This window comes from Chionomys nivalis, chromosome 5 (assembly GCF_950005125.1).
Source record: "Chionomys nivalis chromosome 5, mChiNiv1.1, whole genome shotgun sequence".
NCBI lineage: Eukaryota > Metazoa > Chordata > Mammalia > Rodentia > Cricetidae > Chionomys > Chionomys nivalis.
The window spans coordinates 34,603,021-34,619,334 of record NC_080090.1 but is presented as its reverse complement, the minus strand read 5'-3'; the positions used below and the strand labels follow the sequence as shown (position 1 = coordinate 34,619,334).

Here is a 16,314-nt window from a genome sequence, read left to right as displayed (position 1 = left end):
CTCTGTCTGAGTTTTTATTAATCATGCTTCAATTCCCTATCCCCATACTTGGAGGCCCATACTTGAAGAGCCAAGAGGAGCCTCTTCAGAGAGATAAGAGTTAATGCATAGCTAAAGTCTGATGAAGTATCTGTCATTGAAGATGTTGTAATCACTGCATATGCAAAGATCCTGGATAGATGCATGCTTGGCCTGTTGGATGGACAGGAAAAGGTCAATGTGGTCACAGTCAAGAAGTGTGACAAGGGAGAAAACAGCAAAGTCAGCCTTGGCCAGGGTATTTAAAGGCACGCCGGCCCCAGGAAAGGGTCTGTATTTTATTCCTATGATAGTGAGAAACCCTTGAAAGGTTTCTGTGGGAGAGGTGAGCAGACTGATTTTTCAGATAGTGTAGCTGCTACATGGACACTGGGCTAAAGGGAAGGGCAGAGAGTGTGAGCACTGAGGAGATGAGCTCAGGAATCCAGGCTAGGGGGAAAACTGATGAGAGAGAGTGGGGCAAAAGCAGGGGCTGGGGAGGGACAGCGGGAGATGGGGAGGGACAGCAGAGATGGGGAGGGACAGTGGGAGATGGGGAGGGACAGCAGGAGATGGGGAGGGACAGTGGAGATGGGGAGGGACAGCAGGAGATAGGGAGGGACAGCAGGAGATGGGGAGGGACAGTGGGAGATAGGGAGGGACAGCAGGAGATGGGGAGGGACAGCAGAGATGGGGAGGGACAGCAGGAGATGGGGAGGGACAGTGGAGATGGGGAGGGACAGCAGGAGATGGGGAGGGACAGTGGAGATGGGGAGGGACAGCAGGAGATAGGGAGGGACAGCAGGAGATGGGGAGGGACAGTGGGAGATGGGGAGGGACAGCAGGAGATGGGGAGGGACAGTGGAGATGGGGAGGGACAGTGGGAGATGGGGAGGGACAGCAGGAGATGGGGAGGGACAGTGGAGATGGGGAGGGACAGCAGGAGATGGGGAGGGACAGTGGAGATGGGGAGGGACAGCAGGAGATAGGGAGGGACAGCAGGAGATGGGGAGGGACAGTGGGAGATGGGGAGGGACAGTGGGAGATGGGGAGGGACAGCAGGAGGACAGCGGGAGATGGGGAGGGACAGCGGGAGATGGGGAGGGACAACCCAGAAGGAGATGCTAACAGGGACAAGGCCTGCTAGGTCAGGCCATGGCTCCAAGCCTTTGTTCTCTTTGCAATGCTCTGTGCTACCTGCAGTTGTCCAGAGACATTCACTGCACATGCAGTTCTGAGCATGATATGTAAAAAGACAACTCCACCCTTCAATAGCACATTTCAAGAGCCCGTGGTAGAGCGAGTGCCACCCAGCTGTCTAAGTTGCTTTTCTACTGCTATGATAAATATCATGACCAAGGTGACTCAGGAAAAAAAAGACATTTAATTTGGGGCTCACAGCTCCAGAGGGTTAGAGTCCATGACCCATTGTGGCAGGCAGCAAGGCATCAGGCCAGGAAGTAGGGTGCTGAAGCTGTAGCTGAGAGCTTATATCTTGATCCAAAAGCAGGGGGCAGAGAGAGCTAAGTAGGAAGAGCATGTGCTTGGAAACCACAAAGTCCCTCTATCCCAGTGGCATGCCTCCTCCAACAACACCACACCTCCTAATCCTTCCCAAACAGTTCCACCAACTGGGGACCAAGTATTCAAATATATGAGCCTGTGGGTACCATTCCCATTCCAACCACACTAGTCCACTGCCCACCACATCCTTTTCCATGGTAAGATTTTGGATAAGTGCCAAGTGCTACTTGGAATTGCCCATGAGGTTCTGCAATGAAGAAAAGTGTTTGAAGTCCCAGGCTCTGCATAACTGTACCGTGTGATTCCATGGGATACACCTGAGAGCATAAAGGAACAGACACAGTGCACAGACTCCACTGGGTGCAACATCATTCCTGCTGTGTCTCAAACTCTTACTGGTGCAACCCTGTAGTCTATGGTGCTATGGTCAGTGGCCCAGTGTCAAACCACAGGGGCAGGGCCTGGACACAGCCTTCAGGGCATTCCCATTCCCTTGGCCAGTGAAGGCAACAGAGGCTCCCTTGTGGGGTGAGCTGGAAGTTGGAAGGAGAGCCAGTGCTCTGAAGGTAAGGGTGAGGTTGGCCAATGTTGAAACTAACTGGGCTCTAACACAGTCAGCGTACAATCCACACTTAGAGCTAAGGGAGCAACTGCAAACACCCCAGGTGGGGGTGTTCAGCACAACCCCCCTTTTTAAAAAGTCCCAGGACCTGAAAACTAGAGACTCAGCCACAGTTGCAGCAGGAGGTGGCAACGGGAACCAGCACCCATTTAGGCTTCATCATTGTCACTAGAGTGTCCCAAAAACCAGGGATCATCTCATCCCTCTGCAGAGGTCAGGTGACTTTAGGAGGACAGTAACTATGGCTGGTCATTCCTTGCTGACAGAAATAGACCAGTTCTCTGTTCATTTGGTTCTTAAGACAACCTATTGGCCAAGGTACCACCATCCCCATTTTTTTTAAAGATTTATTTATTTATTATGTATACAATATTCTGTCTGCATGTGTGCCTATACGCTAGAAGAGGGCACCAGATCTCATTACAGATGGTTGTGAGCCACCATGTGGTTGCTGGGAATTGAACTCAGGACCTCTGGAAGGAAAGTCAGTGCTCTTAACCTCTGAGCCATCTCTCCAGCCTCCACCATCCCCATTTCATAGGCAAAAGCTGCGGCTCAGCAAATTAAGTCCCTCAACGAGTCACTTCAGGACTACTGTGCTCTAAGAGGGACATTGACAAATAGCACGTCAGCAAAAGATACGCAGGTAGTACCTGCCAGGTTCCAGGGTCTGAGGCAGGAAAACCTGAAAAGATCATAGTGACAGCCATTAGATGCTCATAGTGACAGCCATTAAATGCTCAAAAGCTGTGGCAAAAAGACAACCTCAGCATAAACCTGGGTGGGAAATGAGCATTACCCATCCCTGGGGGCTACAGACCATCCACTCCAAAGACGTTCTGCGCCCAACGTCTCATTTGAGAGATTCAGGCACCAAGGCCCTGGGAGGGCAGGGATGGCTGTGGTGGCTGTCACGACATGCCACAGACTGCATGTTTCAAGCAGAGCAAATGTTCCCTCACAACTCTGGAGGCTCAAAGCCCAAGATCGTGCCAGCATAATGTGTTCTGAGAGGGCCCTTCTCCTGGGTGGTCAATAGGCACCTCTCACCAGATCCATACAAAACTCTTGTCTCAAGCGCCTCTTCTTGCAAGGCACCACGAGACACACCCAGCCCAGAGCCCAGGCCTGTCTCAGAGCTGGGCTCAGGGCTCAGAGAGGCACCAGCATACAACTTTGTTCAGCTAGACAGAAGAAAGTGTGTGACCCCAGGCCAAGAAGAGCCTAAGGGTCGGCCTCTGCAATGAGCAGGAGTCCACCACAGGAACCAGGCCAGGAAGAAAGAGCACTCTTCCCAGATGCTGACAGTGAAGCCCAGAGAGGGAAGTGGCCTTTACAAGGCCAGCAAGTTGACTGGTCCAAGTTGGTGTTTCGGGCTTATATTGCTCTGACAAAACACCTGGCATAGTGAGCTGAGAGAGGAAAGACTCTTTTTTTTCTTTTTTGGTCTATTATTTTCAAGATCTCAGTCTATGGTCACTTGGCTCTGTCTCTCCTGGGGCCATGCAGGAGAGACATGCTGAAAGCATGCTAGAAGGTACTGTGTGGAAGAGCTGAGTGGCTCATCTCTAAGCAGGCAGGAGGCAGAAAAACAGAGTTGGAACAAAACCTGCATCCGCAATGGCTCATCTCTCCTTCTCACCCCCTCCCATGGACACCATGCTACTGTGGCTTCATCCATACTTAATATCACAGTTCTTAGGATTCAGTCATTCCCAAAAGATCATACACTGACAACCAAGCACCACATATGAGCCTGACAGGGGTGGGGGAAGTTCAGATACAAGGTTTAACATTCAAGATTCAGATTCAGACCCACCAAAGCCCACCAAACAGACATGTATCTGCCTATAGTCAGCTGTTACGGAGCTGGGACAGCCAGGCCCACACCAGCCACTCTGCACTCTGAGCAAGCGTGGCTACAGTAAGATTAAAATATCAAGCAAAGATATCCCACAAGAGCCCAGAGCCCAGGCCTGCACAGATGGCTCCAAACTGCCTCTGTATGAACCCTGTTGTCAGCACCAACCTCCTTCCCTATTCTCCTGGGACACCCAAGCCACAAGCCTCAGCCACCAGATATGGGGCAGAGGCTACGGCCCACAAAGACAGCACAGTGTAAGGGCTAGAGCTGATCTGGGGACAGCTACAGCAGTCTTCCTTTCTCTACCCAGTGTCTGGCCCCTAGCATAGGTTTTGAGTACATTTCCTACCACCCTATAGCTGGCCTCTGCACCATCACCCCATCGGCCATGTGGAAAACACATAGCCATGGCTGAGCATGGATGCCAGCCCCAGTTCACCTGAAGGAGTGCTACCTGTCAGCTTCCAGGCTGCTATCTATTCTGGGATGACGTAGAAGAGCCAGGCAGAGCACAGATGTGAACAGGCACAGGGCAGGTGGCGCTGCCTCTGCAGGTGCTGGCTGCCAGGGTGGGCTCTGGCAAAGACAATATGAAGGCAGCACACTGGAAAGGCAGGATGGCCATGGCCAGTGTCCCTGATGCCAGAAACCATTTAGAGATGGAAGAGAGAGTCCCAGAGAATGGGACACTGACAAGCTGTCAGAGAGGCCAGCATCCCCAGAGAAAGGGCTGTCACGGGCAGCAGCAGGTTAATGTTAGAAGCCAACTTGACAGAATCTAGAATCACTTGGGAGATGGGCCTCTGGGCATGCCTGAGAGGGACTGATTTGATTTTGTTAATTGATGTGGGGAAATCCTTTTTAGTCATTGGTGGGACTGTGCTACATAAGCGAGCGAGCCAGCCAGCATGCATTTGCTGCTTTCTTCTGACACACAGCCACGGTGACTTCGCCACCATGACGGACTGTAAAGTGTAAGACAGAACAACCCTTTCCCCATACGCTGACTTTGTCAATATTATATCACAGCACAGGAAAAGAGGGGACAGGCCCAAAAGCTGAGATTGTAGAAAGTCCAGTACAGGCGTGTTACTGATGGTGGCCCCATCGGTGGCCAGGCCTGAAGCAGGATCGTTTTTTCGTGTGTGTTTTGTTTTGTTTTATTGTTATATAAAACTCTGCAGTTATCGTATTCATATGCCTTGAGGAATGATTCAATATAGCTAATCACAAAGGCATTACCCAAACATGTTTGTACGAGAACACTTAGCCTTCCGTGAGAATACAATGGGCCTCTGTTAACTATACTCCCTGCCCTGGACGCCAGAGCTCTTGAACCTACTCTTCTTATTCAGCTGGATTTATGTCTCTGCATCAGCATCTCTGCATCTCTTCCAACAACCTCTCACAAGCATGACCCTGGGTAGAAAATTCAAAAGAAGTAGCATCTAGGTATTGGATTAAATTGGACTAGAAATGTTTTAGAAGCAACGCAGACCCAACATTCTAACTTTTGAGTCAACTATTTTCTAGAGAGCTGAGTTGACCAGCTTTGTGATGTGACAAAGAGCCTGGTGTAAACATTCTAGAAGGAGTAGGGTTGGCTAGGGTCTGCAGTTGACATAAACAGTATAGAAGGAGTAGGATTTGCTAGGGTCCGCAGTTGGCCTGTTGCTTTCCGGGCTGGGGTGAGGCAGCGTCTCAGGCTAAGAGCACATGGTGAAGTTGCTCTGCTCACCTTCTGGACATAAAGTGAAAAAGGGAGAAAGAACGGAGAAACCAGTTTTCTCTTTGAGAGCACACTCTCAAGCACTGAAGATATCCCACTTGACCCCACTTCTTACAGGTTCCACGGGCCCCCAGAAGCACTGGGCCTATGGAGGGCATTTCCTACGCAAACTGTGAACTGGGTGAATGACTAAAAGGAAAGACAACAGCGCTGAAGGAACAAAGTCTGGGTCCTAACCTGGCAACTACAAGATATTAACTGTCTCTCTGCCCTTGCCTGCTCCTGCAGGATGTGGCTTCGAGTACCGAGGGACAGTCATAAAGGCCTCCAAGAAAATCCTGGAGAAATGGCCCCAGTGTCATGGTGTGAACCGGAGGATGTCCACGCACATGTGGACTCAACAGTTCAGAGGCATCATGGAGAGCCTCGCTAGACTGTGGCCTCCGACTCCATTCCGGCCATAACCCCCTCTGACTAGCTGTTGGGTAAGATCCATATGGCAATCTGGAGAGCAGGGCAGGGAAAGGGAGAAAACATGGGGAGATGGTTGGGGCACACACATAGCCTGTAAGATTAGAAAGGGTATGGACTCACGTGCATGCCCTTAGATATGCGTGCTCACATGTATGCTGGCATGTATGTATGTGCCCACGCAGTGAAATGTTCCCAGTGAACATCGGAGAATAACCCTAAAGCCTGGGAGAAAAGCCTTGGAGGAATCCAGGGAGGGGATTACACGGTTTCTGGTACCTAGCCAGACTCTAACGAGGAATCTTGTGCACCTGCCGTCTTGGCATACATTTTCAGGGTTGAAGCATCACTGGAAACACTGCTGAGGGGACAGAAAAAGCATCTCTCTCTCTCTCTCTCTCTCTCTCTCTCTCTCTCTCTCTCTCTCTCTCTCTCTCTCTCTCTCTCTCTCTCGGCCCAGGGCACCAAAGCAAGACTGAGCACAGCAAGGGCTTTAAGTAGGCATAGTGGAAGATGGGAGCTGGAGGGTGAGCCTCTGAGAAAGAGACTCCCTGGGTAGAAAGGGGGCGGGACCTACAGCATGGCTAGTCCAATAGAAGTTTCCCTTCATGCACTTCCTTAAGTACAAGCAGCTTCTTCAGGTCTGAAGGGGAGCCACATGTCATCCCAGAGCACGGGTGAGTACGGAGAGGCCCCATAGGCCCACACTGTGATAACTGCAGAACACCTCTGTGGAATGAAAATCCAGCCACACATCCCAAGCCAGGCGAGCCAGTCTGGGTGACGCTAGAGACAGGCAGCAAGCACTGCGGAAACCCGACGAGATGGAAAGAAAGCAGAGAGCCACAACACGCCCGGGACACAACAGGCACACAGAGACATCCGTGTCCTTGTCACCAGAACTGGAACTGTGCTGGCTATATGGCACAGGAGAATATAAACTACCGATAGAGTTAAGTTTTCAAATCAGCTAACCTTAAAATAGGGAGGTCACTCTTGATTGTCCCTGGAAGAGAGATGGGGTCAGACGATGTTACGTGAAAAGGATCTGGCTCACTATTGTGAGCTTTGGAGAAGGATCTTGGGGCCCAGAGCTAAGAATGAAACAGCACCTGGGACACGGAAAAGGCAGGAACACAATTCCACCCCAGGGTAACCAAAAGGTACCATCCTTGCCAACACCTGGTCCTTAGCCCGATGAGTTCATGTCAGTCTCGGGACCTGCAGAGTTATGAAATGATAAATGTGTGCTGTTTTAACCAACTAAACATGGGGTGAAAATGGGTTCTGCTCCAAGAGAAACGAATACAGCTGAGTAGTGCAATGGTGGCAGACGCCCTAGACACACCTCTCTGACGGCATGAATGTCACTCTCACTCAGAACCCCTGGCAAAGTCTTCAGTATTTTGAAGAAGATGCCCTCAGAGATGCCAGGATGTGGCCTCAGTGAAGCCTGCAATTCTGAGCAGAAGTAAGAGAGGAAGCAGCGGTCAGCGAAGAGACCCACTAGCAGAACACACCACCAGTGTGGCAAAGTGAGTGCCAGGGCACCCAGGAGGAAGGAGAAAGGGTAAGCATGCCAGACCTTCAGAAATGGCTGCCTACAAATTTCTGTATCTTTTTAAATCACATTCTCTCATTCTGTCAACAGTAATCTATACTTAGAACATTTTAGCTTTTTTGGTTTTCTTTAATGTGGTATTAAGCGTTGCGCTCAGGGCCTCACACGTAGGTGAACATCCCACCACATCCCCACTCTTACTTTGTCTTCCCCCACCACCCCCTCTTCTCTTTTGAAACAAGCAAGGTCTCATGTAGCCCAGGCTGGCATTAAAGTCGCTTTGTAGCTGAGAATAAACTTGAACTTCTGATCCTCCTGCCCCTACCTCCCAAGTGCTCGTAGTAAGGGTGTACATCACCATACCTGGTTTGTGTGGTGCTGAGGGTCAAACCCAGGGCTCTGGGCCTGCGCGACAAGCACTCTAGCAACTGGGCTGCGCCCCCACCCCTTTACCTTGTCTTTTTCTTGTGCTTCTGGTAACTAAGAATATTGTCTCACATAGTTTCCTCTACCTCTCCCTTAAACTGTTATCTTTCCTTGATGTGACAGATACAGCTACAGCGTATCCAACGTCTCGCATCTTTTCCTCACAGTAAAAGATAATTCTGTAGAAGAAGACTCGGGTGCAGCCCGTTCTTTTATGCATTTACATAATCTTCTGCTTGAGCAGGCACTGAAAAACAGTATGACTTTTTCAACAAATTAGTATCTTTTCTCCTATTTGTCTTGTAGAGCGGGTTAATGCAAACTTCAACAACCAAAGACGCAACATTTTAGAGCCTTAACTGCCCCACACTGATGTTTATTAATTTTAGAGCTTCATAAAGCACATATCCTACATGCTATCCTAAGACAGTGCTCGTAAGGGGTTTGTAGGATCATTCCGATGAGATCATAGGTATAAATCTTACGGTCAGCACATCCATCCAAGGAGAGTTTCTTGTTTTCTTCAGAAATACTTAAAGATGGATATCTTTGCATAAATAGTACCATTTCATTTTTTTTTTTAAAAAGTGCATGTCAGCACATGCAGGCACTAGAAGGAATGTTTACAATTAGTTCACGGAGGTTTCAGAAAAAGCCAATAGTATGGAGCATGAAACACAATGAGAGTCCTCATCATTCATAAATACAAAGGAAGAGAAAAGATAGAAGAAAATAATGCAGTGGGGTTCAGGAGGATTCCGCTCTGTTTCTTGCTGTTCTCCACACCTTCCACGTTTTATATAATGAGCATGCACTGGCCTCTTTCTTTCTCACGTTTTAAAAGTAATCCATGTTCATTGTGGCCATGCATTCCTTTTATAACTGGGGGGTTAGTAAAATCTGGAAATGGAAAGGTCATTCAGGGTCCTCTCTCAAGGAATTCGCTAGCTTAGAAAACTATGTAGTTGAAAATATCAACAGCCTGAAGAGATGCTGAGGAAAAGCCAGCCATAGCTGGGTCAGAGAACAGGAAGGGAATTAGTGTTTACTAAACACCAACCTCGGGCCTTATACAGGCAATTTATACATGTCTCATCTCATTTAATCCTCCCAATAATCCCAGGAGGCAGAGACTACAATTATTCCCTTTTAACAGATCTAGAAACAGAAGCTCGGCACAGGGCCAAGACTCCCCCAGGTCATGCGGTGAGCGAGGCAAGCTCTCATCTTTGGGCTCCAGCAATCAGGCCCCCATCTCTGGGTCGGAGTGCTGCCTCTCAAATTAAAACAAGGCAACATTGCTCCAATCCCAGATCCCTTGGGACACACTGGGCACCTGTACTCTCTGTGATAAAGTCTGAGACCCAGCATGCCCTTGTTCTCCTTGCAGTAAGTGTCCAAGCTATGGAGAAAAACTTGGAGCAAGATCCGGCAATTACCCCCATAGAAAAGCAAGAAAGGAGACCCAATGAACTGAATGCTTGCTCCACAAGCATTAGGCAAAGGGAAAAAGGCTGCTAAGCAATGCTCAGCTTTTCCCAAGGCCTCCACCGATAGCTCCTTCCTTTCCTTGTAGGTACCCAGGGGCTATCCAAGGCCATGAGATGGATAACAAGATAGATTTCAGCCCATGCCACTCCCAAGATTGAAAGTGCATGCCAGCTGTAACCAGCATGTACCAGCCCAGCAACAGCACCTGTCCAGTGTTTCTATACAGAGAAACCAGGGACCCTCATCATCTCACTCCCTCATTCCAGATGTGCAGAAATACTCCCATACCCTTCTGAGACTGCCAACTTGCCATCCTTGGAAACAGAGACATTCTTCCAATTACACAAAGTAAGTAACAACCATTAAAAGGGGGCGGTCTGAACCAGTAAAAGGCCCTGGCTAGAGCCTTTATTGACAGAACAAAGTTGTTTTGGGGGTTTGAAGGTCAAATGGCACATAGCTGTGTTTTGTTTATTCTTCAAATTGTTCCGTTGGTTAACAAGTTAAAAACCAAATGTGACAGTCAAGTGTGGTGATGGAGTAGGGCTCACCTATAGGCCCAGCATTCAAGAGGCTGAAACAGGAGGGCAGCCTGAGCTACACAGCAAAGCCCTGCCCCAAGAGCATCCAGTTCTACACTGAAGTGCAGACTGGAGGCTTCTCTTTACAAAATAGATACATGCAGAAATCTAGAACTTTTCCCGCCAACAGGGCACTAATCAACCAAAGCTGTGTTACAGCTGCTCCTTGACATGAAGATGACCTCTCCTGGGGGCGGTTCACCCATGTGTGTGCATCCTGCCTCAGGGTAGAACCCTATGTAAAACCAGCACCTTCACTAAGGGGCACAGTGAAAGAGCAAAGGATGCCTTACACTTTTGTTTACAGCAGACAGAGAGCTGTCAGAAGCAACAGCCTTAATAGGGGTACTCCTGTCCTATAAGGGCCACAGGCAGGGGCCCTGAGGAACCATGAGGACAGCACACAAAAAGAAGTCTGAGGTCAGAGGGCATCTGGAGACAGATGGTGGGATGAGGTCACACAAGAAGGACAGGGACTCCCCCATGCCTCTACTTCAGAGGACTTAAGACAACAGACATCTGCCAGTACCAGAAGCAGCAGCTCTCACTGTTACGTGTGTGCTGGTGTTTTGCTTGCACATATGTAAGTGCAGGAACCAGCAGAGGCCAGAAGGGGGCATCGGATGCCCCTGGAACTGAAGTTACAGGCAGTTGTGAGCTACTACATGGGTGTGGGGAATCAAATCAGGGTCCTCTTCAAGAGCAGGAAGTGTTACTGACCACGGAACCACGTCACCAGCCCCAGCAGTTTTCAGAATAAACAGCACCAGTCACCACCACCACCATGGATCAGCACTTAGGACTGGAGATGTGAACAATTAAAACGTCCTTCATCCTTTGAGCCTTACAGTCAGGCAGTCCCTCCCCAAGGGCTGGCCACCTTTCCATCCTTTGCTGCACCTACAGCCAGGAGGCCCTCAGAGCCCTCCATGCTACAGGAAGATCCCAGCACTAGCTATAGCCTTCATCCATCACCGACTCACCTCATTTTTAAAGGTACCTGGAGACTGGCAGACAGTATGCAACCCCAAGGTGACAGGAAGACCCTAGGCCCAGCAAGTCCAAGGAGAGACCAAAAGCAGAGTTCTCAGTCACCCCACCCTCTCCCTACCCCACAACCCTGCCAGTTCTGGGAAGAAGTCCCTGCATGCTGAGCTTCCAGCTGTACCCTTGTGTCCTCAGCACTTCAGGGCACTGGCGCCACAGCGGAGCCCTGCTTGTGGTAAACGAGACAAAGAGGAAGGGAAAAGAGCATGGCTGAGCAGCAGTAAGGTCCTTGACCAGGAATCGATAGCATGAGAGAAGGGGCACTTCCAGAGCAGCCAGCCAAGGAGGAGTGGAGGGGGTGCACAAGGAGGAAAAGGCAGAGGAAGCTGCTGCCACTAATGCACCCTAAGAAATCAGACAAGAGTCGCCTGCCAATGCTGAAAGCAGCGGCCCCCATTGATTTAGGTGTATGTGTGTTTTGCCTGCACGGAGCTAAGAACACTCCACGAGTGCAGGTACCAGAGAAAGCCGGCAAAGGGTGATGGTCTCACTGGCTGCCCACCTGTTGCCCCTGCCTCGGAGTCTCAGCAAGACGACTGCAGGGAAATACAGCTGCCGCGGCCAGCCTGCTAAGATTTTTCCTGTCATCAGACCTAGTCCAGCTCCTCTCTTTTCCTGAGCAAACAGCGCCCACCTCCGGTCCAGGCAGCAACGCCTCCCTAGGCCCGCAACGCGGCCCGGCAAAGAAACCGGCTGCTTCACACACAGTGGAGCAAGGCAGAGAGGAGGGAAGCCGAAGGCCCGCAGGGCAGAAGCTCCGAGGCCCCACAGGCTGTGCAGCCGCACCAGCCAGGCTGTTCGACTGACAGGGCTTACAGGACAAGCTCCGTGAGCCGAGCTCCTGTAGGCTGCAGGCCACAAGAGGCTTCTGGGGAGGTGCACGCGACACAGGCACGAAGACACACCCACCCACAAACACGCGAGAAACAAAGCTGACCCTGAGCCACCGCGCCTGATAAGCGGCTCACACACGCGCCCATGCACCCGCACAGTTCTGCCAGGAGACCCGCTTGCAGTAAGTACATAGAGGTTTTTCGCTTGCCCTGACAGTACGGAGCGGCCCTATCTTGCTAGGCCTGGGAGGACACGCCACCACGCCTGGCATAGCAGCAGGCAGGCCAGGCGCCTAGGAGATTCTGCACAACCGACTGGGTAGCAACTCTGCCTGGACCCGTTGCTACTCGGCCTCACTGGCTGCAGCCCAGTGACTAATGCATGGGCTCAGTGGCCACTCACCTTCCTGCACTGCCTGGAACGGGTTATTGGCCTCGATGACCTTGATGGAGTAAGTGATCTTCTCACTCTGCAGGATGTCATCATTGAGGCTCAGGTCTGATACAGCCAACTGGAACACCCTGTCGTCCTTGGCTGCATTCTCCTCGAAGATGGCACCTGAGGGAGAAGAGGGGTCAAGACCAAGCCTGGAGAGGAAGGAACCCTTCCCACCTTACTTCCGCCCTGAGATGGGGGTAATGCCTGGACCACTGGGTACCAAGTGGTGAGAGGATTGAGCTAGAATGTTTATAATGTTTTTTTGAGACAGGTTCTCCTTCCGTAGCCCTAACTGGACTTGAGTTCACGGTGATCCTCCTGCCTCAGCCTTCCCAAGTAGTGTGATTACAGTCATGCACCATCAGTCTCAGTTCAGGATTCTGTTTTGATTGGGTAATTTAAAGACCTCCCTATGTAACCCAAACAGGATATGCTCCCCTCCCCACATCGAACACGTGCACACAGTTAACATGAGTTACACCTGCATATCCTTCACGCTACCATCAGGTCACATGTGCTTCATAACCAAAGCATCACATGTCCCAGTCATGCCCCACACAAGATGTGGCATGCTGAGGTAGCCTCCCGCTCAAATGCACCTGACATGGTCCCATAAATCCCATCCCAGGAGCCAAAGTGAATTCTCCAAGAGGAAACATCCCCAGACCAATCCCAGTAATGAAGTGGTGCTCCTTTTTTCTTTGCATTCCCTGATGAATGCAGAAGTGAGACTGTGGTCCACAGTTTGCTCTCCTGCATCAAGGGTTTTTCCTTTAGGCATATACAAGGAATTGATAACCAGTATCTTGAACGATCGAGATGTTGCATGTGTCTCTGCTCTGGTCTCTCACTTCCACTTCCTGTATGTCTGGAGGGGTGGGGCTGTATCCTATACCCCTAAACCTTCTGATCTAGCAGTGTTGAGAGTCCCAGAAGAAACCACTCTTAAACAGTCGGTCATTCTAGAAGCAAGGACGCCTCCTTCAGAGATCCGGCTGACCTGACGCTTTCACTGACCCTGCCCTTACAATGGAGATCAGTTGGATCTGATCTGGGATCCCCACCCCAGCCCTTTTGCCAAGTGCCAAGGGTCGCCAAGGTCCTATTGCTTAGCTAATTGCTCTGGAGCTGAGAGCTGGGTAGAAGGGCTCAGCTCCTGGATTCCTCACTACACCGGAGCCGCAATGCTGACCGCAAGACCCACGCCGACTCCTGGGCGGGAAGCAGGTTTGGATCCTGGCCCGGCCCCGGAGGGAAGCGCTGCAGCCCTTGGAGTAGGGACTTGGTCCCTCATCACCTCTTTCTGCCCCGCGGGTAATATCAGCCACGCTTTCTCACACCTCCCAACCCCCAGTTTGTCCCTGTTCGCTGGTCTTTCCCAACTTCCGGAAAGGCGACTGCGGAGGGGCTCCCCCAAAGCGACCGCTGTCAGTCCCCCAACCGTGCCCAACTTCTCGAGACCCCAGTCATTCTGCTCCTAACTCCCACCACTACCCCTCCTCTGATCGCCCCTTCCTTTGCTTTTCATCTCCTTCCTCTCCATCTATCTCTTCTTGCTCAGCGCCCTCAACCCCACGGCCCACGCTCCTTCCCTCCACCCCATCACCCAGACTGTATGCTGGCCCCAAGACTTAAACCAGGCAGAAACTCTCTGAAACTGTCCAGGATTGAGCTGCAGTTGTCACAACCAGAAACACACACACACACACAACCCGAGAGCTACAACAGACACACACCGGGGAAACAGGCAAGCACGGTGTCCGCTCTAACAGGCTGGCAGAACGCGGTAGTCGCACTAACACACTCTCGGATGGCCCCACACACCCCAACGCCCTCTCACAGTGACACCAGCGACCGTGCCAGGTGCACACACACTGGCACGTTGACAGCACCCATCCACAGTCACACATGGTTCCGCTTTGGCCTCTTTGATCTTGCCCTGCCAACTTAGCTAGCCCCCAGCTCTGTCTGCCCCTGGTCCCAATGCTCAGGCTGTGCATCAGGGCCCAGCCTGCCGACGGTCCCGCTAGGGGCACGCATCTCAACAAGCGTCTATCCCCGGGTTCCCCGCTGCCGCGGCCCTAAGTGTCGGCGGAGGCCGCGGGGCCCCGCGCACTGGCAGGAGCCCCAGGGAACAGCGAGGTGCCCGCAGGAGCGCCGAGCGGCAGGAGCACAGCTCCTCCGCGGGGCGGCGCGGGCCTTCAGGGGACCACCGCCTGCCGATCCCTTCGGCCCGGGGAACAGACAAGTTTGGACGCCGCGCATCAACGTCTCTATTGGGGGGGTCTCCGCCCAGCCTCGGCCCGTCCGTCCTCCGAGCTCACCGATGTGGATGATGGAGTCGGCCCGCACCGTAACGCACTGGCATATCCAGGGAAGAAGCCACAGCGTCAGCGCTTCCATGTCCCCCGGGCGCGCGGCTCATCCGCCCGGGCCCGGGGCGAGGCCGAGGGCAGCGCGGAGCGGGGAGGCGCGGGTCCCGGTGCAGTCCCGGGCCGCTCCCCGGGAGAGCCGAGCCCGCCCGTGCGTCTTCCCCCGCGCTCCCGCCCCTGCGCCCTGCGCCCGCCCCAGCCCAGCCCAGCCCAGTGCTCTCGGGCTCCCGCGCCGGCTCCGGTTGCGGTTGCGGCGGCGCTCGCAGCCCGAGCCCAGGCCGGCGCGGCGGGGGCGGCCCGCGGCTGTGGCGGCGACGCTTCCAGAGGCTCGAGCGGCTCTGGGGGAGGCAGAGGCAGAGGCGGCGGCGGTGGCCCGGCCCGAGCGGCGGCTCCGGGCTGGCTGTGTGTCTGAGCCCAGGCAAGGAGCGAACTGCGGAGGACGCCCCCTCCCCTCCCCCTCCCCCTCGGCGGCGCTCCCCCTCCCCTCCCGCCCGCCTCTCTCCCCTCCGCCCTCCTCTCCACCACGTGACTGCGGAGCCTTAGCCTCGCCGCGCGCGGCTTGCTCGCTCGTTGCTTGGAGGGGGCGCCCGGTGCTCTGTGCTCTCCGCCGGGGGATGCTCCGAGGCCGGTACCGCGGTGGGGACCTGGCCCGTCTGCGGCGAGAAGAGGCTTGGCCGTGCGGGCCTGGTCTCAGGGTTCGCGGGAGAAACGGAGGAGGCACGGCCACTGATTGCCCTCGGGGAGGTGGGGGTCTCAGAGCTCTCTGGCGATGGGGGACTTCAGCCGAGTCTGCAGTGGCCGGAACAGACAGGCTCTCTCGGAAACGGACCCTCGACTTTGACAGCCTGCAGATAGACCACAAGGCCCGGGGCACTGAGCCAGGCACCAGGATGTTATGAGGCTGGTGGCGGGCTCGAACCCTAGCTGTCCGTGCAGACTTCGGCGGACATCCATCCCCCGCCCCCAGGGCGGTGCACTGCGCCGGGAGTCGGGCAGGAGGCTCGGACTCTGAAGCCCAATTCATGGCCGGAAACCGGCGCAGCCGTGACCGCGGCGCCTGGACGTGAGGAGCCTTCCAAACGGACGGCGCACTCAGACAAGCGACCCTGCACGGAGCCTTCTAGGGCGAGCCCGGGCGGAGAGCCCGCTGCCAGCCGCGGAAGCAAAGCCGGACTCCCGCCGCCTCTGGGTGCCCTGCCTCTGGGCTAACCTCCATATAAAGGGTGAAATTGCTGAGGGATCGAGCCAGGGAGGGGATCGAGCTAACCAGGATCAAAACCCTCTCCCCAAGTTCTAGTTGGACTGAGCTCCACTTAACATACCCAAGATTTCAGGG

General features: G+C 53.1%; 1 protein-coding gene across 3 annotated transcripts in view; it reads right to left on the bottom strand.

Moving 5' to 3' along the window:
• The window catches only part of Grid1 (glutamate ionotropic receptor delta type subunit 1), a 775,861-nt gene extending 760,476 nt beyond the window's left edge, over positions 1 to 15,385 (bottom strand). For 2 of the 3 annotated variants that reach the window (XM_057770778.1, XM_057770779.1), the window contains exons 1-2: positions 14,931 to 15,384; positions 12,571 to 12,726 (exon numbers count right to left, since the gene is read on the bottom strand). In XM_057770778.1, coding sequence (XP_057626761.1) covers positions 12,571 to 12,726; positions 14,931 to 15,009 — 235 coding nt within the window. In that variant the 5' untranslated portion in view covers positions 15,010 to 15,384. Of the gene's footprint in view, positions 1 to 12,570; positions 12,727 to 14,930 lie in introns of all 3 variants that reach the window. The other variant, XM_057770780.1, reaches the window with a different exon arrangement.
• Between the last annotated feature and the right edge of the window lie 929 nt (positions 15,386 to 16,314).